We start from the raw sequence: 16,651 nt of genomic DNA, 5'->3' as shown, positions 1-16,651 counted from the left end.
TTACACATCCAGTACATTTGACAATAAAGTTAATCCAATCCAATTAAAAAAATAAAAATTAAAATTAAAAAAAAAGTTTGTGTCACATTCACGGCGCTATTCCTTACTTTTAATTCACTTATTTGAGGAAGTTCAGTGCACGAACATAGTCAGGGTTGTTTCTCTGCCCTTCGTGTGGCAAAATAATAATTTAAATTTAATTCTAATTATGCACTCAAAGAAGCATGCCAAGTTGAATACAATACAAAAGATCAGGACCTTAACAAAGATGCAAAAGAGCTGAAAAGACAAAAATAAATGTGCGCGCACGCATGGACACACCGCATCTGATGAGCTGGAAAATATTTCAACCTGTTTCCCCAGCTGTTGTTGACGTAAATAAATATATCGATTCGTCTGGCGTGACGTTAGGAATACCCGTTGTAGATCTTCGCCTGGAATATTGGTCGGATGAGCTTCATCCGGACCCACTTTGAACGGACCTGCGCGTGGGTTGCGCAGCCGCCAGAAGAGGGCATTCGGTTTCTGCCTGGTTAAAGTTGCCCGGGGATGCAGACGCGCGGCTGAACAACAGCGTTCAAGGAAGGCAAAAAAGGTGGATATTTGGATATTGGATTATTTTATCGGTTTTTGCGTTGACTTGTGGGGAAAGTAGCGGGACTTTGCTCTGTGCGCCATGGGCGGTCCAGACTGAGCATCCCTCCTGTCAGACGACACCAAGCTTTTGCCCTGCACGGGAGTGCAATGTAAGGGCTGCTTTTCGGCGAAAATCGAATTATGTTTCGTTAAATGAGAGGCTCCCCGACGGGGCTCGTGATGAATCTTCAGGTGCATGAAGAGATTGCCACGGTCCACTTGGATGGGACTGCGCCTGCTGCAGTGGGCAATTTTTGTTGTCTCCAACTTGGACACGGCTGTTGTTTTTGCAGCAAAAGCATGGACGTGGAATTTTGAATTTGGATTTCCATCAAATCCAACGAGTCATCCTAAAAAAGGAGGTAATTGTGCCGCGTTGTGCGTTTATAAAGGCGCATTTGAACCGGACTGCACACCCAAGTCCAGCAGAGGAAGCGGGGGCAGGTGCGCTCAGACCCGGCCACTGAATTAGGACGGTACCTGTGAGTGGACATGCGGATCCGAATCCATTAACTGGACTTGACAGATAACGCGGATATGGGTAAGTGACTGCCTTTCAAAACAACACGTAGTTTATCTGAGCAACGTACACGCGAATATATCCCGAAATGATGCGTTCAAACGAGGAACTGTGGTGCGAATCCATTCGCAGCAGCAAAAGGGGTATTCGGAATACACTGCCAAAACGTATTTGAGAAGCTATAAGAATGAGTGCTGAATGCTGTGCATCAATTTTCAGTAGCAGCGCTGCAGTGCTACCACCCCCCCCCCCCCCCATCACCCCCATTTGGCTGGAAGGTTTATTACAGACTAAAGGGACTTCATTTGTAATTTGCAAGGCTGTACACTCAACGACAGTAGTCCAAATGGTGTGCATGGCAAATTAGACTTCTTTTTTTTTTTTTTGCTCTCAACCAATTTGAATGGCTGGCTCACTGGCATGCACAAGAGTCACAGGAATGCTAATCACATCAATGTTGGAAGCCTGTCCATGTTAGAAAAGCGTGGCTTCCCGATTTAATCTATCATGTGTCCTTAATCTGGTCAAAACAAAATTATGCTATACGCAGTTGTGGCACATCCATGATGCCAAACTTTAAAATTTGTAGGCACGGTGCAGATTTGGACCACAAACTACGCACAATGCAAATGTCCTTAAGATGTAATCTACAAAGTGTGCCTGTTCATGACTTTAAAAAATCAGTTCAGTAAAATGGACACATTTACCACATTTCAAGTTGAAAGTGAACATTTTGGTTTGTCATTGCTGTCCTGGTTTCCTCATGTGTGGATACGACGATGCACTCACTCCCAATCCCTCACTCGGTTTCTCTCTTTGATAATATATTCTGCTCACACACACACACAGACACACACACACACAGACACACACTAACGCTACGCTGTATAATTAGACATTGTTATCCGTCATTTGCCTACCCGGTAGTAGCCTGGTCTCACTCGGCAACCATTGGAAACTAGTCGCCTGTACAGATGATCAAGTCCACTGGTATTGCTGTGCCATTAGTTATAATGCAGCGAGATATATTGACCCATAGTGGGGTTTTTGCACAGCATCAACATAAGCAACAGCAATATGCACTCAAAAATGCAGCGTGTGGGTCTAGCAGCTCAAATGCAATTTATGTGCAAAGTAACCCCATAGGGTGTATCATGGCAGCCGGCCGGGCTTTTTGTTTGTTAGATAGTGTGTCCGAATGATGATGGTAGTGAAGTGAGTTTAATGACAGTTGATGCAGGTAGTGCATCTCACACACACACCAAAAAAAAAAAAAAAAAAAAAAGCCTCACAATCATGTTTTTTTTTTAAATTCGGTTTACTTCAGGTACTTGATGATAGTGCAACCCCCCCCCCCCCCACCCACCCACCCCACTGTAGCTGTCTGTGATGTTCTTCATTAACAGCACGCAACGCACTTAGATTTCATCCACCTCGTCATGAGAGATCTGGTGAGAACTGTTGCCAAAGGGCTGATAGCAAAATTCCTGCGAGACTTTTGTCCCGCACATATTTCCCCCGATGTCATCTTTTAGCGTCCCATCTATTGAAAATGATCTTCAACAGAGAACCTGTTGGTACAGTATATCGTGTTCATACCATTGGCTGTGGCTTACATGCAAGGTCAAATTGGCACACAAGACAAGCGATGACCTTCTGCTGGCTCCCTTGCATCCAAAAGGCAGCATTCTTCAAATGTCAGGTGAAGCTTGGCAGGGGTCACCAGACAGGTCCCTTGAGGGCAATATCACATTTTGAATATATACAAATGATATCCACCCAAAAAAAAGATTGAATAGAAACTTAAGCAAAGTGAGAATCTATTGCAAGCCTTTCCGAGTTAGAATGTGGTGTGCCATTCCACTTCTTTTCCAACGATACCCAGTTGTACTTGCAATGAAAACCCAGTGATCCCAGCGGCCTCACTAAGCCCATCACTTGCCTTTCAGATAATAACAGCTTTACGTCTTCAACTTGTTCTTCAATTTAATGACAGTTTAACCCAAGTCAGTTGTTTGGGTCCCAAGAGGCAACGAGCTCATTTGGTGCTTTCTCTCTGAGAATTTTTTTTTTTTCTGCCAGGATATTCTCATTCATCCGCCATACATCACATCATGTAGGTTCCAATGAAGAAAAGCCTTGTTTGATTCTGTGAATATCTCTTGCACTTCCTTCTTGATGAAGTCACACACACACACACACACAAATAAGTCTCTCGCTGAACCATTTACCTGAACGTGAATGGAATGGTCGAAAAACCTTGTCAGCATCTGAAGGAACAAAGAGCTGAAACAAAGTCAAGGTCTTGATATTGATCAAACACAAGATGGTGTGCCCTAATGCTCAGTTACTACAGAGTGCATAAAATACAAGGTATTGATGTTTGTAAGATGAAAAAAAAAATCAAGAGCGACACACGCTGAGGTGTCACGACAAAGTCAGGAAACCATTCAAAGCGTCAGCTAAGCTTTTACAAATTATAATTGATTTTTGAAACAAACAAAAAAGAAAAAAGATAATTGAATCTTGTGGTGTTGTGAACTACCTGTCTGGTTTCTCCATGGTCATGCACAAAGGACATCGCGATAGAACCAAACAACAGTTTTTCAGCACAGCTCAAATGATTGCAGCTGGATGTATAAAATGAATGTTTTTTAGAGCAGGAGTCCCCAACCGCTGGGCCGCGGACCGGTACGGTCATTTGGTGCCGGGCCGCACAGAAAGAATAAATCAGTTATATTCCTTCTGTTTTAATCATTTCGGAATCTGAAAGATGTTTTATTTTGAAAAATGACCGGATTCTCTGTTATATCTCAACTCAACTCTCAACTCAACTATATAGCAGTGGTGTTCAACCAGAGTAAGATAGAACCCTCGGGGTTCGGTGAATCAGTCCCAAGCCTCTGCCATAGAGGTTAAGACAAACCCGACTCAACATGTCAATTAGTTACAACATGCCCGCTTGGCCATCACTGGCTGGTTGATTTTGTGCACAGTTAAAAAAAATATGTATATACTTTATACTTATACTAATTGTATTTACTTTTTTCAGTTTTTAATGAATGTGTTTTATTATATATTTTTATTTTTCACTAATGAAGGGTTCGTATGAATGCGCTTCTCGGTCACGTGCTAGGTTACCGCTAAAATGAAACCAAGGAGCTAGCAAAATGAATAAAAAAAACAACGTCTGAAAAGTTTTTTTCCAGGAAGGGGAAAAGGCTCAGCCAGGAGACACAAGAGGAGCCAACGACTTTCAAGAAAGAGAAGGCTACATTTAATAGACAGTATCAGGAGTCCTATTTCAAATTGGCTGACATGAAACCAGTCTGTGGGGCAAAAAAGGTTGGGGACCTCTGTTTTAGAGTAGTTTTAATTATTATTATTATTATTATTATTATTTTTTTTGATGCCTTGAACACTGCATTAAGAATAACCTACTCATCTGGATTCAACATGACAGGACATGACAGTTTAACATGACAGTGAAGATGACTTCACAGACCGGGCCAACTCCTTGGAGTTGAGTTAAATTGAGCAGGTTTGGCATCAAAAGCAACATTGTCGAATCCTCAAACCCAAACTTGAAAGCATCCAAATGCCATTGACCTTTGGTGACAAACCAGCTGTTTTGAAATGAATGTCAAACATAATATCCTTCAGACGGGAGAGTTACGGCTTTTATGTACTTGTACATTTAAGTCATGAATGGCTAAAACCCGCCTCTAATTGACTCCATTGTGTTGTTAGGACTTGATGGACTATGCATGTAGAAGTGATCTGTTAGTCATGTATGTAAAGTACTGGCTGATTCACATTTTCTCCATTATAGACCTCAAATATACGTCAGCGTGCATTTTCATAGCTTTGGCAGGTTGCAGACACTGAAAACGTGGAATGGTGCTTCAGTATTAAATATAATAATCTACCACTTGGGAACTGGCATAGCTAAAGCAATTCTGATGCAAAAGTTTGTTTGTCAAAGCTGAGTTTGAGGGACAGAGAGCGAACCGTGTGGGCTGGTTATTTTTGTTATTCTCAGCCTTATTGTCACTTCACCTGCATGGAGCCGTTACTATCAAGGGAAATCAGGAATCAGACAAGATTGAAAAGCAAAACACACTCACCCTGCCAGATGTGTGTGTGCGCTGTATTCACAAAAATACTCTTGCTGTCTTACTCTCACTAAAGTGTTACCAATTCAAGGGCATGGGAGGCAATTGTTTTATATCAGCAGCTGAAACGCTTCGAACTTGGCAGGCCTTGCCATCATCCCAAAGATAATTGGAGACTAATGGGTGCTCGCCGGTGCAGCGGTTCTGCCTCTGTGTTCGTCTGTCGGTCAGCTACAGCCATGTGCAAAGCTACAGTCCTTGTCGTTTTGTCACTGACACCAGACCACACTCGTGCGCCTAACAGTGCGCCGGTTAGCGTGGCCATTCGCTAAATTGATGAGCTGAATTTGCTTTTATTAAAGGTCCGCGGTAAAGTGCACTCACTGTCTGCATACGTCTGTGAGGCGGAAATAGATGTCATGCAGAGGACAGAAATGATTTCGTTCTGTACTCTGCCTTTAGATACAATTTCACAATTGGCTAATCCATCCTTATTTCGTTTTAGATGGATACCCGAAGAGCACGGCAAAGATAAACGAGATGCTCGGATATACAGCATTACCATACTGAATGTTAAATGTTCAGAGAGAAAATTGCCCATTTATGATGGAGCCCAAACCAAACAAAATATCCAAATTGAAAACAACTGGCAATGACTGACCACGTTTGTAAAAGTATGAATTTGCACCAGGCGTCACGGACGTGGTGCATGATTATAGTCGGATTTAAAATCTAACAAAGGGGGTATAAAATAGGGAGAGGAGAAGAACAAAGCTATGGAGAATAGCACATTAGGTAGAGGGTAATAGAGACACCTAGGAGGGTGACTTTTGCAAGTTGGCGAATGCTATTAGAGGAGGCTTTAGTGCACAGAGCACTCATTACCCACATAAGGCTTCAGTAGAGAGGCGGGAGGTTTCTTATGAGGCAGCCTTAGAATGAATAAGAAAGGCGCTCCCATCTAATTTAACAGACCTGGGGAAATACAGAACAAGCAACAGAGCGTTATCTGCAACCTCACGGGATTAAAGTCGAATTTGTAAAAAAAAAAAAAAAAGTTTAACGACCCACACATACGTTCCCGCAATCTTACGATTACGTTGCAACAATACGCATGGGATCTCGGTAATGTTCTGTCGTATCTTAGAAAGCATCGCGAGTAACATGATTGATGATGTATATACAACCGTTCGCTCCATCTGCGAGGGATGATGAAAGATTCTTCTGAAAATAATGTTTCTGTCTGTATTGTACTTTGACACACACACACACACACACACACACACATGCAAATACATCCAATACACATATGGGCTACACAGATGCTTGGCTAGAAACTAAATGGCGATGCTAGAAAGCATATGTTCAATCACGCCCCTCAGCTATTCTATTTGAGAGAATTATCGCTGGCGAATCCTGCAGAGATTATGCTGAAACGGAAGCCATGGACGCCGCCTTCGATACTTTGTACGTCTACAAGTATCCATCAAGAAGTTTCAGGCAAGGTTTAGGATAACTTGTCCAAGTAGGACGCCTGGCAATTTGTCATATATTTTTAAACCAGTTCAATGTATGCACAATTTATACGCTCACGTTTATTGATAATGTTGTGAAAGGTTATTGGAGCACACAACCCCACAGCACCTTCTCAAGAAGAAATCAATATTTTCTTAATGACAGATCAATAGTTACTCTGCAGAGAACCATTTTAATGCAAATGACGGTCACCCCCTTTTGAACGAGAAAAAGAAATCCATTGACCACTTCAGTGAATTCTTTGCAAATTTAATGCAAGCGTCTAGTCTACCCACAAGTGTTGCTCACCACACGCATGCACCCACACAGAGACACACCTTTTTTCTGCATGGGCTCTTATTAATTTTTTTTAAGCATTTTGTAATTTGAACAAAACCACCAAATTTGGATTTGATCTTAATTAATATTCAACCTGAGAGTTTTTTCCCCCTTATGTAAGATTTCTGCTGCTAAAATATTAGGAGTTAGTTTGTAATCCTCCAATCTCCAAGAATGCAGCAGACAGCAGATCATTAAAATCAACAGTTTACAATGACAATTTGTACACATACAAGCTTTTGGTGAAAGGGCTCTGTCACTCACTTTTACTCAGAATTGCTTTCCAAAATGCCATAATTACAGAATATCAAAAGAGTGTGGGACAAAGCCAACCACCGTTACGTAACGTCTTGTGTGACCCATTTTCTCTGGATACTGAAGCATCTATTTTCCTTCTTTTCCTTTACACAGCACCAATTTGATCTGGACTCTGCTCACTGTTGAACAGAGTCCAGCTCAGCAAAAGCAAAACTACCAGGTGTCAAGCGTGCTGAGACAATGCGGTATGATGTCAACGACTGCTGGTTTCTCAGTCGTAGAACAGTTTAGTCATTGAAGAGTCATTTCAGCTTCTGTGAACAGATTCCGAGAGCATCTGTTCACAGTTATCATCAGTTATCTTTTTGAGTCAAATGTGTCTATTTACTGTGGCTAAAAGCAACATGGCACAAAGTAAAGTCAGTAGACCTCGATTTGCCTTCATTGTTGTTTATTCACATGTAATTCTTGCTGACGCATTCGTTCATGGCTTATTTTTTTCATATTCCGACCAAACTACAATAATGGTAATGGACTGTGACCATTTCAATTTGCCCGCATATGAGAAACAAAACAGTGTCACACCCGGTGATGCCCCATAGGGGTCTATAAGGAAGGGTAAATTCATGGGATTTGGTTTGAGAGAGTGGCGCTACAGAAAATGTGATCAAGTCATCAACACTGAGTAGATTAACTGGGGAAAGGATTTCTCACAATCAGCGAATGCCACAAGCCTGACACAGGCCAACAGGTGGTAAAGGCAAAGTGATTTATCGCTTCAGATTGTTTGAATCGTAGCCGTGAAGCTGAGTTGATGACAGTTGGGATAAAGAGGTCTTCGCAGAGAGAAGGTGGTTGTGTGCATGAGATAAACATTGGAGCAATCAATCTATGTTGTGAGCATAGTGCCCATCTGAGATGCTCTGGAATAAAATCTGTGAAAATAGGTGTACAATCATGAGCATGACTTTGAAATTGTAGCAATCATGGGATAGAAGTCAAACAACCTTTATAGCGTTGAAAAGTTTCAGTGTGACTGGGTGATTATTTCATTTTTTTGCTGGAATGCAATCCGTAAAAGCAAGGTGTATGAAACAACAATGCAAACAACATATTCAGTTATTTGTTTATGAATTCAAACAAATGAACAAAATATATACAGTATATGGGTGGGTGGAGTTTGCATGGTGTACACAGAGAGGCTGGTCAGCTGGTGGATGTGACTTCATAAGGGCAGGCAAAATTCATTGATTGTAGGCTTTAAGTGTGTTTTGAGAAGAAGAAGAAAAAAAAACTTTTTTGTCTCACAATGGAGAATTTCGCAATACCTTAACATATGGTGGAACTACAAAATCACAAACTACTAGGTCATTGCAACAATTCCGAAGGTTTGAAGTTCTTTTGAAGACATCAAGTTATCCTACTACAGACAATTGATCAAACCATTTAGCTTTCATATTCAACTCCAAAGGTGACAGAGCAGGGTAGGGTTGCATTTCAATCTCATTATGGGTGAATATGAGGAAATGCCAAGCCTAAATGGGACTTTTCTTTCATGTTTATGAGTATTGGCTCACACATGCATATAGACGAGTTTGTTAGAAATTGAAAGCCCACTTGTGAAATGTAGACCTGTACATCTATAATCAAACATACTACTACATAATACTGTTACATGTTTTTGATGTTGTTTAGCTTATCTGCTTTACGCTTTTCCCTTCCCTTCCCTTTCCTTTCCTTTCCTTTCCATGCAGGCTCTGCTCTGCAACGTCGTTGGATAATACTCCAACTGCTGATGCAGGTGTGGCTCGCAGCAAGCCCAGCTCAAACAGAGCGTCCATGCCCAAAGAGCTGTCGCTGCGATGGCAAAATTGTGTACTGTGAGTCAAGTGCATTCCGTGATGTCCCCAAGAACCTCTCAGGAGGTTGTGAAGGCCTGTCGTTAAGGTACAACAGCCTCGTCAACCTTCGAGCCGGCCAATTTGTTGGCCTGAACCACCTCATCTGGCTCTATTTAGACCACAATTACATCACGGTTGTAGATGGCATGGCATTCCAGGGAGTTCGCAGGCTAAAAGAACTGATCTTGAGCTCCAACAAGATCACTTCGCTTCACAACACCACGTTCCATCCTGTACCTAATTTGCGTAACCTTGATCTGTCATACAACAAACTGGAAGTCTTGCAGCCAGGCCAGTTTCAAGGACTACGGAAGCTTCTCAGTCTTCACATCCGCTCTAATTCACTCAAGATCCTTCCACTGCGTCTCTTCCAAGACTGCAGGAATCTTGAGTTTCTTGATCTGGGTTACAACCGCTTGCGCAGTATCACTCGGAATGCACTTTCTGGCCTAGTCAAGCTCACAGAGTTGCACCTGGAACACAATCAATTCTCAAAGATCAATTTTTCACATTTTCCTCGTCTCTACAATTTGCGGGCACTTTATCTCCAGTGGAATCGCATTCGCTCCATGAGCCAGGGCCTCACCTGGATTTGGGTTTCCATCCAAAAACTTGACTTGTCTGGGAACGATCTGTCAGAACTTGATGCTGCCATTTACCAATATTTGCCCAACCTACAAACCCTCAATCTGGACTCCAACAAGTTGGCGAATGTGTCCCAAGAGGCGGTTGATGCCTGGGTTTCCGTCACTGCAATTAGCTTGGCTGGGAATATTTGGGACTGTGGTCCAGCCATTTGTCCTCTTGTCTCTTGGCTGAAGAAATTTCGGGGTGCAAAGGAGACCACTATGATATGTGCCTCTCCAAAGAAAGCCCAAGGTGAGAAAGTGATGGATGCTGTTGAAGCTTTTGGGGTTTGCCAGTCCAACCAAGTGACGACGCTCACCGTTAGCGTTCCCCCCACTCCAGCCAATGTCTCCGAGCAGCCTGAACATCACCCAGCAATTTTGGCTTCACCTACTCGCTCTGGAAAGAGAGCTGAAGGATCTATCAGGGGCCCAACTTCATCAGCGGTTACCGAGCCAGCAGCACTTCCCCCAGATCTGGAGCCTGTGTCCTTTCATAAGATTGTTGCAGGAAGTGTGGCCCTGTTTCTGTCTGTTGCCATGATCCTACTGGTGATCTACGTGTCGTGGAAACGCTATCCTAGCAGTGTCAAGCAACTGCAGGAGAATTCCTCGACGGCCCGCAAGCGGCGTAAGAAGTCAAAGGAAACGGAACGCACCTTGAGCTCTCCCCTGCAGGAGTACTATGTGGACTATAAACCCAACAATTCAGAGGCCATGGATGTTCTCGTCAATGGGACCGGAACCTGCACTTACACCATTTCAGGCTCCCGAGAATGTGAGGTATGACCCGCACCACCGCCACTCCTCCTAAACAAAACTCTGTCCACACAGAAACGACCAGAGGTAATTGTTTACTCTGCATTGAGTATTTGTTTGAAAAAAAAAAAGAGCCACAGACAAGGAAAATACTGTCATCTAATTATTTTTTTAATTTGTCAGCATCATGTGTTGAAAACAAGATGAGTCTTACTTTACACAATCAGTTCTGCTCAAGTTGCTTGCTTTATCACAGAATACCTTTTTTAAGAAGCCTAAATCATGTTGACTTCATGTTTTTCGGGGCGCAGTATTGCATGTTGGAGAACGGTGTGAAGTACATCAACGCTGTGTTTAAATGCCCATGGCATCTCTTGTATGATTCAAATTTCACTGGAGGGGGATTGTCTTCATGACAACTGCACCCAATATTGTTGTAAAAATGGCAGATTGCTTCACAGCCCCCCCCCCCCAACCCCCATATTATTATTATTAATAGTAGTAGTAGTAGTAGTCGTAGTAGTGTTGTGCAGAGGTGCAGGGTTCAATTCCAGGCCCCAGCCTTCCTGTGTCGAGTCAGCATTATCACCCCTTGCCTGCGTGGGTTTTCTCCGGGTGCTCCGGTTTACTTCCACATTCAAAATAAATGCATGGCACTCTAAATTGTCCCTCAGTGTGATTGTGAGCCTGAATGGTTCTTCATCGATGTGTGCCTTGCGATTGGCAGGCAACCAATTCAGGGTGTAGCCCACCTATTGCCCAATGACAGCTGGGATAGGCTCCAGCATGTCGGCAACCCTCATGAGGACAAGCGGCTCAGAAAATGGATGGATGGATATCCTTGTTCTGTGGCCGGAACAAATTATGTTTTTAAATGGGAAACCTTATTTCAGTTCACAAATGAATGTAGTCACGCAAAGGATTTATGAGCATGAGGTTCCACTGTATTTTATTTCGAGATGTCTCGCTATGTCTGTCCCACGAATCATCTTTTACTGTGGTGGAGTGTTGACAGAAACTATCAGTCAGCGGTTCGCAAAGTCCAGAGTTCATTTCAGAATGTGCTTCGATCTTGTTTCTACATTTGGTTGCCCCTGTACAGACATAAATCATTCGGAGGCACGCGCTCACCCACCTCACAGCCCCCATGTCTCTCCTACAAGTCCTATTGGCTTAAATTTGGGTATGTCAGACAAAGAGAGAAGCATCTATATTTCATTTGTATCTTCCCACTGTTATATTTTTGCATTTCTGTGTTCCTTGGACAGATGTTAAGCTCCTGAGGATTGCAGCTCCACGAATGTAGTCTTGTGTTTATTTGATCAATTTCCACAAATTACTGTGCCTTAATAAATTTTCATTTCCTTTTTCATTTTTACTCAGTTAAGGACTAAATAGTTAAAAAAAAAAAGAATACTTATCCAAATCCTTCCATGACTTCCTATATATATACAGTAACTTACCATACATGTGCCAACTGTACAAAACATCCATCCCACCATCTGAGCCAAAATGAAAAAAAAAAACAACAAATGTTGACATTTTTCGCCGAGTGCAAGCATGTGTTTGGTGAAATTCTTTTAAATATATTAAATCAACACCATATAGTGTCATTTTTTGAGACATTCTCTTTCTCCAGTCAGAGGTCAGCGTCAGATTGGTAATTGCTTGGAAAAAATACAAAATTAACAAATACTTTGCTGTTTGTAATTTCTTGGAGATGTTGCACTCCTGAAAGTTTGATTTTGCGGCCTACAATTAGCCATGTGGGAGACATCAAACATGCTCTGCGCTTGAGAGACCATCTCTCTCATACACTAATCCTGTCGGTTTCACACTCTGGTTCCATGCCACTGCTTCCTGCACCTCACACTTTGATCCAAGCTTAATGAGGATGTTAGCGCTCCAGTACGGAAACGAATGCTGTATTCCCCCCACCCCCCTGCCATAATGATTTTTTTTTTCTTGTTGCAACCTGATTCATTTAATATCATGTTACTAGTTGTGCTCGCTTGAAATACTCACTAACGTTGGCTAACTTGCCTATGGACTGATGCTCTGCCAGTCTTTTCTTCTGAGAATGTGAGTCACTGTAACTTTATGTGTATATTTTAAGAAAAAGTGTCGAAAAATGCCAAAATTGCTGGTTTAAATTGGATTGACCTAGTTGCTTTTTTTGTTGTTGTCATTATTGAAGATAACATAAGGGGCCGTAGGCATCAGTTCATAAATGTAGAACACACATCTTATGTCGACGAGAACATGCAGCTACTTTCATATGATGTGTGATAGTTTGAATTTGTAAATGTGTTCAGATTTTGAGCATATTTTGCTCCAAACTTTTGGTCTTCCTCCTAATTTTATGGCATTTACATCAATTGAACATTAACTCATTCAATCCCAGCCATTTTCACTGGAGCAACCCCCGTCAATCCCAGCGTTTTACTGGATTTTGACTGATCTTGCAAGGCCCACATAATATTTGGTTCTAATGCTATACAAACATGGAACCTATCAAAATAAAGTTTGGGCTCTCTTCTTTCAGCAGAAAAAAATGGTTTCCATCTTTTTCCATTCTTCAGCAATCAACATGACAAAATGGCTAAGTTTCATGGAAATGGCGATTCCTGGGCAAAAACCGGAGAAAAAGAGCTTTTTTTTTAAAAGCATTCATTTCAAGTACGTGAGGCACCACTGCCACCTACTGGTCGCTTTTTTTTTACATGAATTACAATGCAAACGGCTTATTCTCATTCACAGATACAGTACAAGTACATTTTGTGGAATGAAAGCGTTAAGTTACCTAGTACCATGTGTCCCGGTACATATTTTGTATTGTAAATATTCCCAGATTGTTTTCAAAGCAGGCCTATTCATCAATATGAGTTTAGTGCTACTGACAGAATAGAGTACAGGACAATGATTTTAACAAGCGGAATAGGGCACACAAGGTCAAAGTGTGAGGGGTAGGCCAGTGATTGTGGCCCATGTGAGATTGAGAAGCCATTTCACTGGGACGGAGCAGTCGACAGGCGGACAAGAGGGTCCGCAGAAGGCTCAAGAAATGAAGCAGCCAGTCGGATTTGACAGCCAGACTGGCAGGCATCAGTTCACAGACCACTGCCCGTTATCGGCTGTCCATCCTATGATTAGTGAAAGACCCCCTTTTTTTTTTCTTCATGAATGATGATGGGTTTCAAGCTGACACGTGCGACTCTGAGAACAAATATAAAAACACTCTAACCTGCGGAGGAAAGTGAACGTAACAAAGACATTTTTTCTAAGAATAAGCAAGCTGTAGTTGCCGAAACATACTGCATGTGGGGGAACTCCCGGAGATCAATATCTCCAAGTGGTGTGTTAGGTGGGCTGGGATATGATTTCTTATGCATATAATGAGATGCCACACATTTAAAAATCACTCGTGGAGTTTGTGTCTCTCTGGGTGAGATTCTGTTCACAAACAAACTGCAACAGTAGCAGAAATCAAACATCGAACCACTTGAGGAATTGAAATCTGCTCCCAGACTTTCATAATGTTCACACAAAGAGATCAGATGAAAGGTTTTTGGAAGTGCAAAATGTAGATTAGAATTGAATGACAGTTTTGGTGCCTTTTAAGTTTGATCTTTCTCCAGCGAGGAGGTAACGGTTCTGGCTGGCTACATATGCCAAATCATCAATCCCTTTCTACCCTACTAGACTGTTCTACAAGGTTACATTTAACCTTCTATTCCGTTTTGCCCTTTACAGTCTCATGCATGTGTTTTTTTTTTCCATTTAATTACCTGTTTATGACGACATTCATTTGCCTTGTGTGGACAGAGTTACATCGCAATGGTCAGTGTGCAATGCTTTACCATCAGAGTGTGAATGCCCCGTGTGATTAATGGATTTTGTTCTATACTTACTTGAATTTATTATTCCAGTAACATACGGTATGTCCAAGGTGTTGAGAACATATGCAAATACCAGTGAATGAATTGACACGTTGGTTATTTTGGGGGTTGATGATACCACAAGACCGTGTGAAGTGACTCGGGGAGCCTTTTTGGATTCACTGGCTGCTTCCTGCAACATGAAAAAGAGAATCAGCACTTAGAAAGACTGGAATGGAGAGCAGAAGCCGCTCGTGTCCGTTTGAAAAGGTATGCAGTAGATATATCTGCTGCATAGCGTTTCAATACATCTAATGAAAATTGGAAACACCATCTTATGAATATAGAATGAATCCAATATCTTTGCAGTAATGAAAAAAAGAAAAACTACCAAACATTGGTCGGGACCCATGGGATGGAACATTCTGGATTTTTGCAGCACGAATGTAAGAATGTTGTAATTATGGAAAGGAGGACAATCAAGTCAATTTAGTCAAAAATCCTCTGTCGTGCATCAATCAACATTAGGGTAACAAGCTTTGGGGTTGGCATATTGATGCTTGCAACCTATGACCATTCCAGTTGATGAAGGCAGAATAATCTCCTCCATCCATGTCTGCTGGAGTGCTATTAAATTGGTGGCTGTTAATCTGGTTCTCTTTTCGACTGTGAATTAATTCACCTTGAGAGGCATTATATTATAAATTGAATGAGATAAGGGGGTAGGTAAGGGAATGGAGAGAGAAAAGAAATGGGAAAGTGGACCTGGAGCGATGTCGAAGTTAAGGGTGAAGAGGAATTGAACATTTGAAGGAAGCTCATAAAGAGTTCTCTTCCGTGACCTGAGAAGCCTTGTCCATTTGATTTCTCTGCTGAGTTTTCTTTTTTTAAATGTCTTTGAAGCATATAATAATTTATTTGGATGATCATAAAATCGTGCTAGTAAAAGAAGTGGGGATACTTGTGCTTCCCTTCCAGAATCAATGACTTGCCGTAGGCAAGGAACGTTCATCAGGCCACAAATGGTGGATCCCGCTTTCTTCACTTTACTCCAGACAGGGCCAAGGATTTAGGTGAAGGACAATTACCGAGAAGTTGCAAATATATTCTTGGTGGGAGGGGCCGGGGCTGACAAGAAGATATTATTCCTTGCTGGATGCAACAGGCCATGTATATCAGGATTTATGCATGCTGGTGAACACGACTCACACTCAATGTTGCAATGCAGGTTTTACTGTAAAGATGCATTTTACTCAAGATGTGTTTGTTTGATTCAATTTTTTTTAATGGACAATACACATATGATTGAGGTTGTCAATGTGGGTGTCAGCAAATTGCACTCAGGCATCAAAATGCGTCAATGCTTTCAGTGAGCAATTACAGCGCAGCCCCACAGTGGCTTGAACTGACAGTAAAACACACATTCCAATGACTGGATGTGAAATAGGTGGGACAATATATGGAACACACTGTTGAGGGATGGTTTTGGTTGGGAATGGAGCTCAGTGGGACGGGGGTGGGGGGGGGGGGGGTGGGACAGATGGAAACACCACAAACCGATTTCCCAACCACCTTTCTTAATTAGTTACCCTCCCATCCATGACACAGCCTCAACTCTCACCGTACGCGCTCTGTTATCCCCCCCCCCCCCCATCATTTCGAGCCTTCTGTGTATGTTTTGCCATCTTTTTGGGTTCGACCAAATGGTGACAATATGTTCTGAGCTGATAAGCAAGCGGATGCTGCTGCAGATGAGCTTGTCTTTACCGTTGCCCATGTTGCCACTGGAGGACCAGACAAAAGTCCAGCTGCAGGCAACAGAGACTGCCTGTACCGCATTGCCTTGAAAGACGGCCGTGCATCACAATGTAGTTGATCACTGGGCAGCTTACAGGTTATGACGCCCTGAGCACACCGCCTGGGCAGATTTGAGGCAGAAATATGCCAGCACTGCTCTACCTACAGGTAAATACTGGCTGAATACTTGATCACAAAGTCACACAAACTCATCCACTGTAATGTGTAGTGGGGTCAACAAAGTGGATTTTTTACGATATCTTTCACAGCTATTTGTCACATATTTATTTGGATTCAAATTGAAGAT

General features: G+C 42.2%; 1 protein-coding gene across 1 annotated transcript in view; it reads left to right on the top strand.

The window, feature by feature from the left end:
• Positions 1 to 1,173: 1,173 nt before the first annotated feature.
• The window catches only part of LOC147192107 (leucine-rich repeat transmembrane neuronal protein 4), a 76,180-nt gene continuing 60,702 nt past the window's right edge, over positions 1,174 to 16,651 (top strand). The window contains exons 1-2 of the mRNA XM_086135621.1: positions 1,174 to 1,177; positions 9,138 to 10,693. Coding sequence (XP_085991747.1) covers positions 1,174 to 1,177; positions 9,138 to 10,693 — 1,560 coding nt within the window. The remainder of the gene's footprint in view (positions 1,178 to 9,137; positions 10,694 to 16,651) is intronic.

The sequence above is a fragment of the Hippocampus guttulatus genome, chromosome 17, assembly GCF_054856545.1.
Source record: "Hippocampus guttulatus isolate MCC_2025c chromosome 17, RoL_Hgut_1.0, whole genome shotgun sequence".
In the NCBI taxonomy this organism is placed as follows: domain Eukaryota; kingdom Metazoa; phylum Chordata; class Actinopteri; order Syngnathiformes; family Syngnathidae; genus Hippocampus; species Hippocampus guttulatus.
The sequence above is the reverse complement of the archived record's forward strand: the minus strand, read 5'-3'. Positions and strand labels throughout refer to the sequence as shown.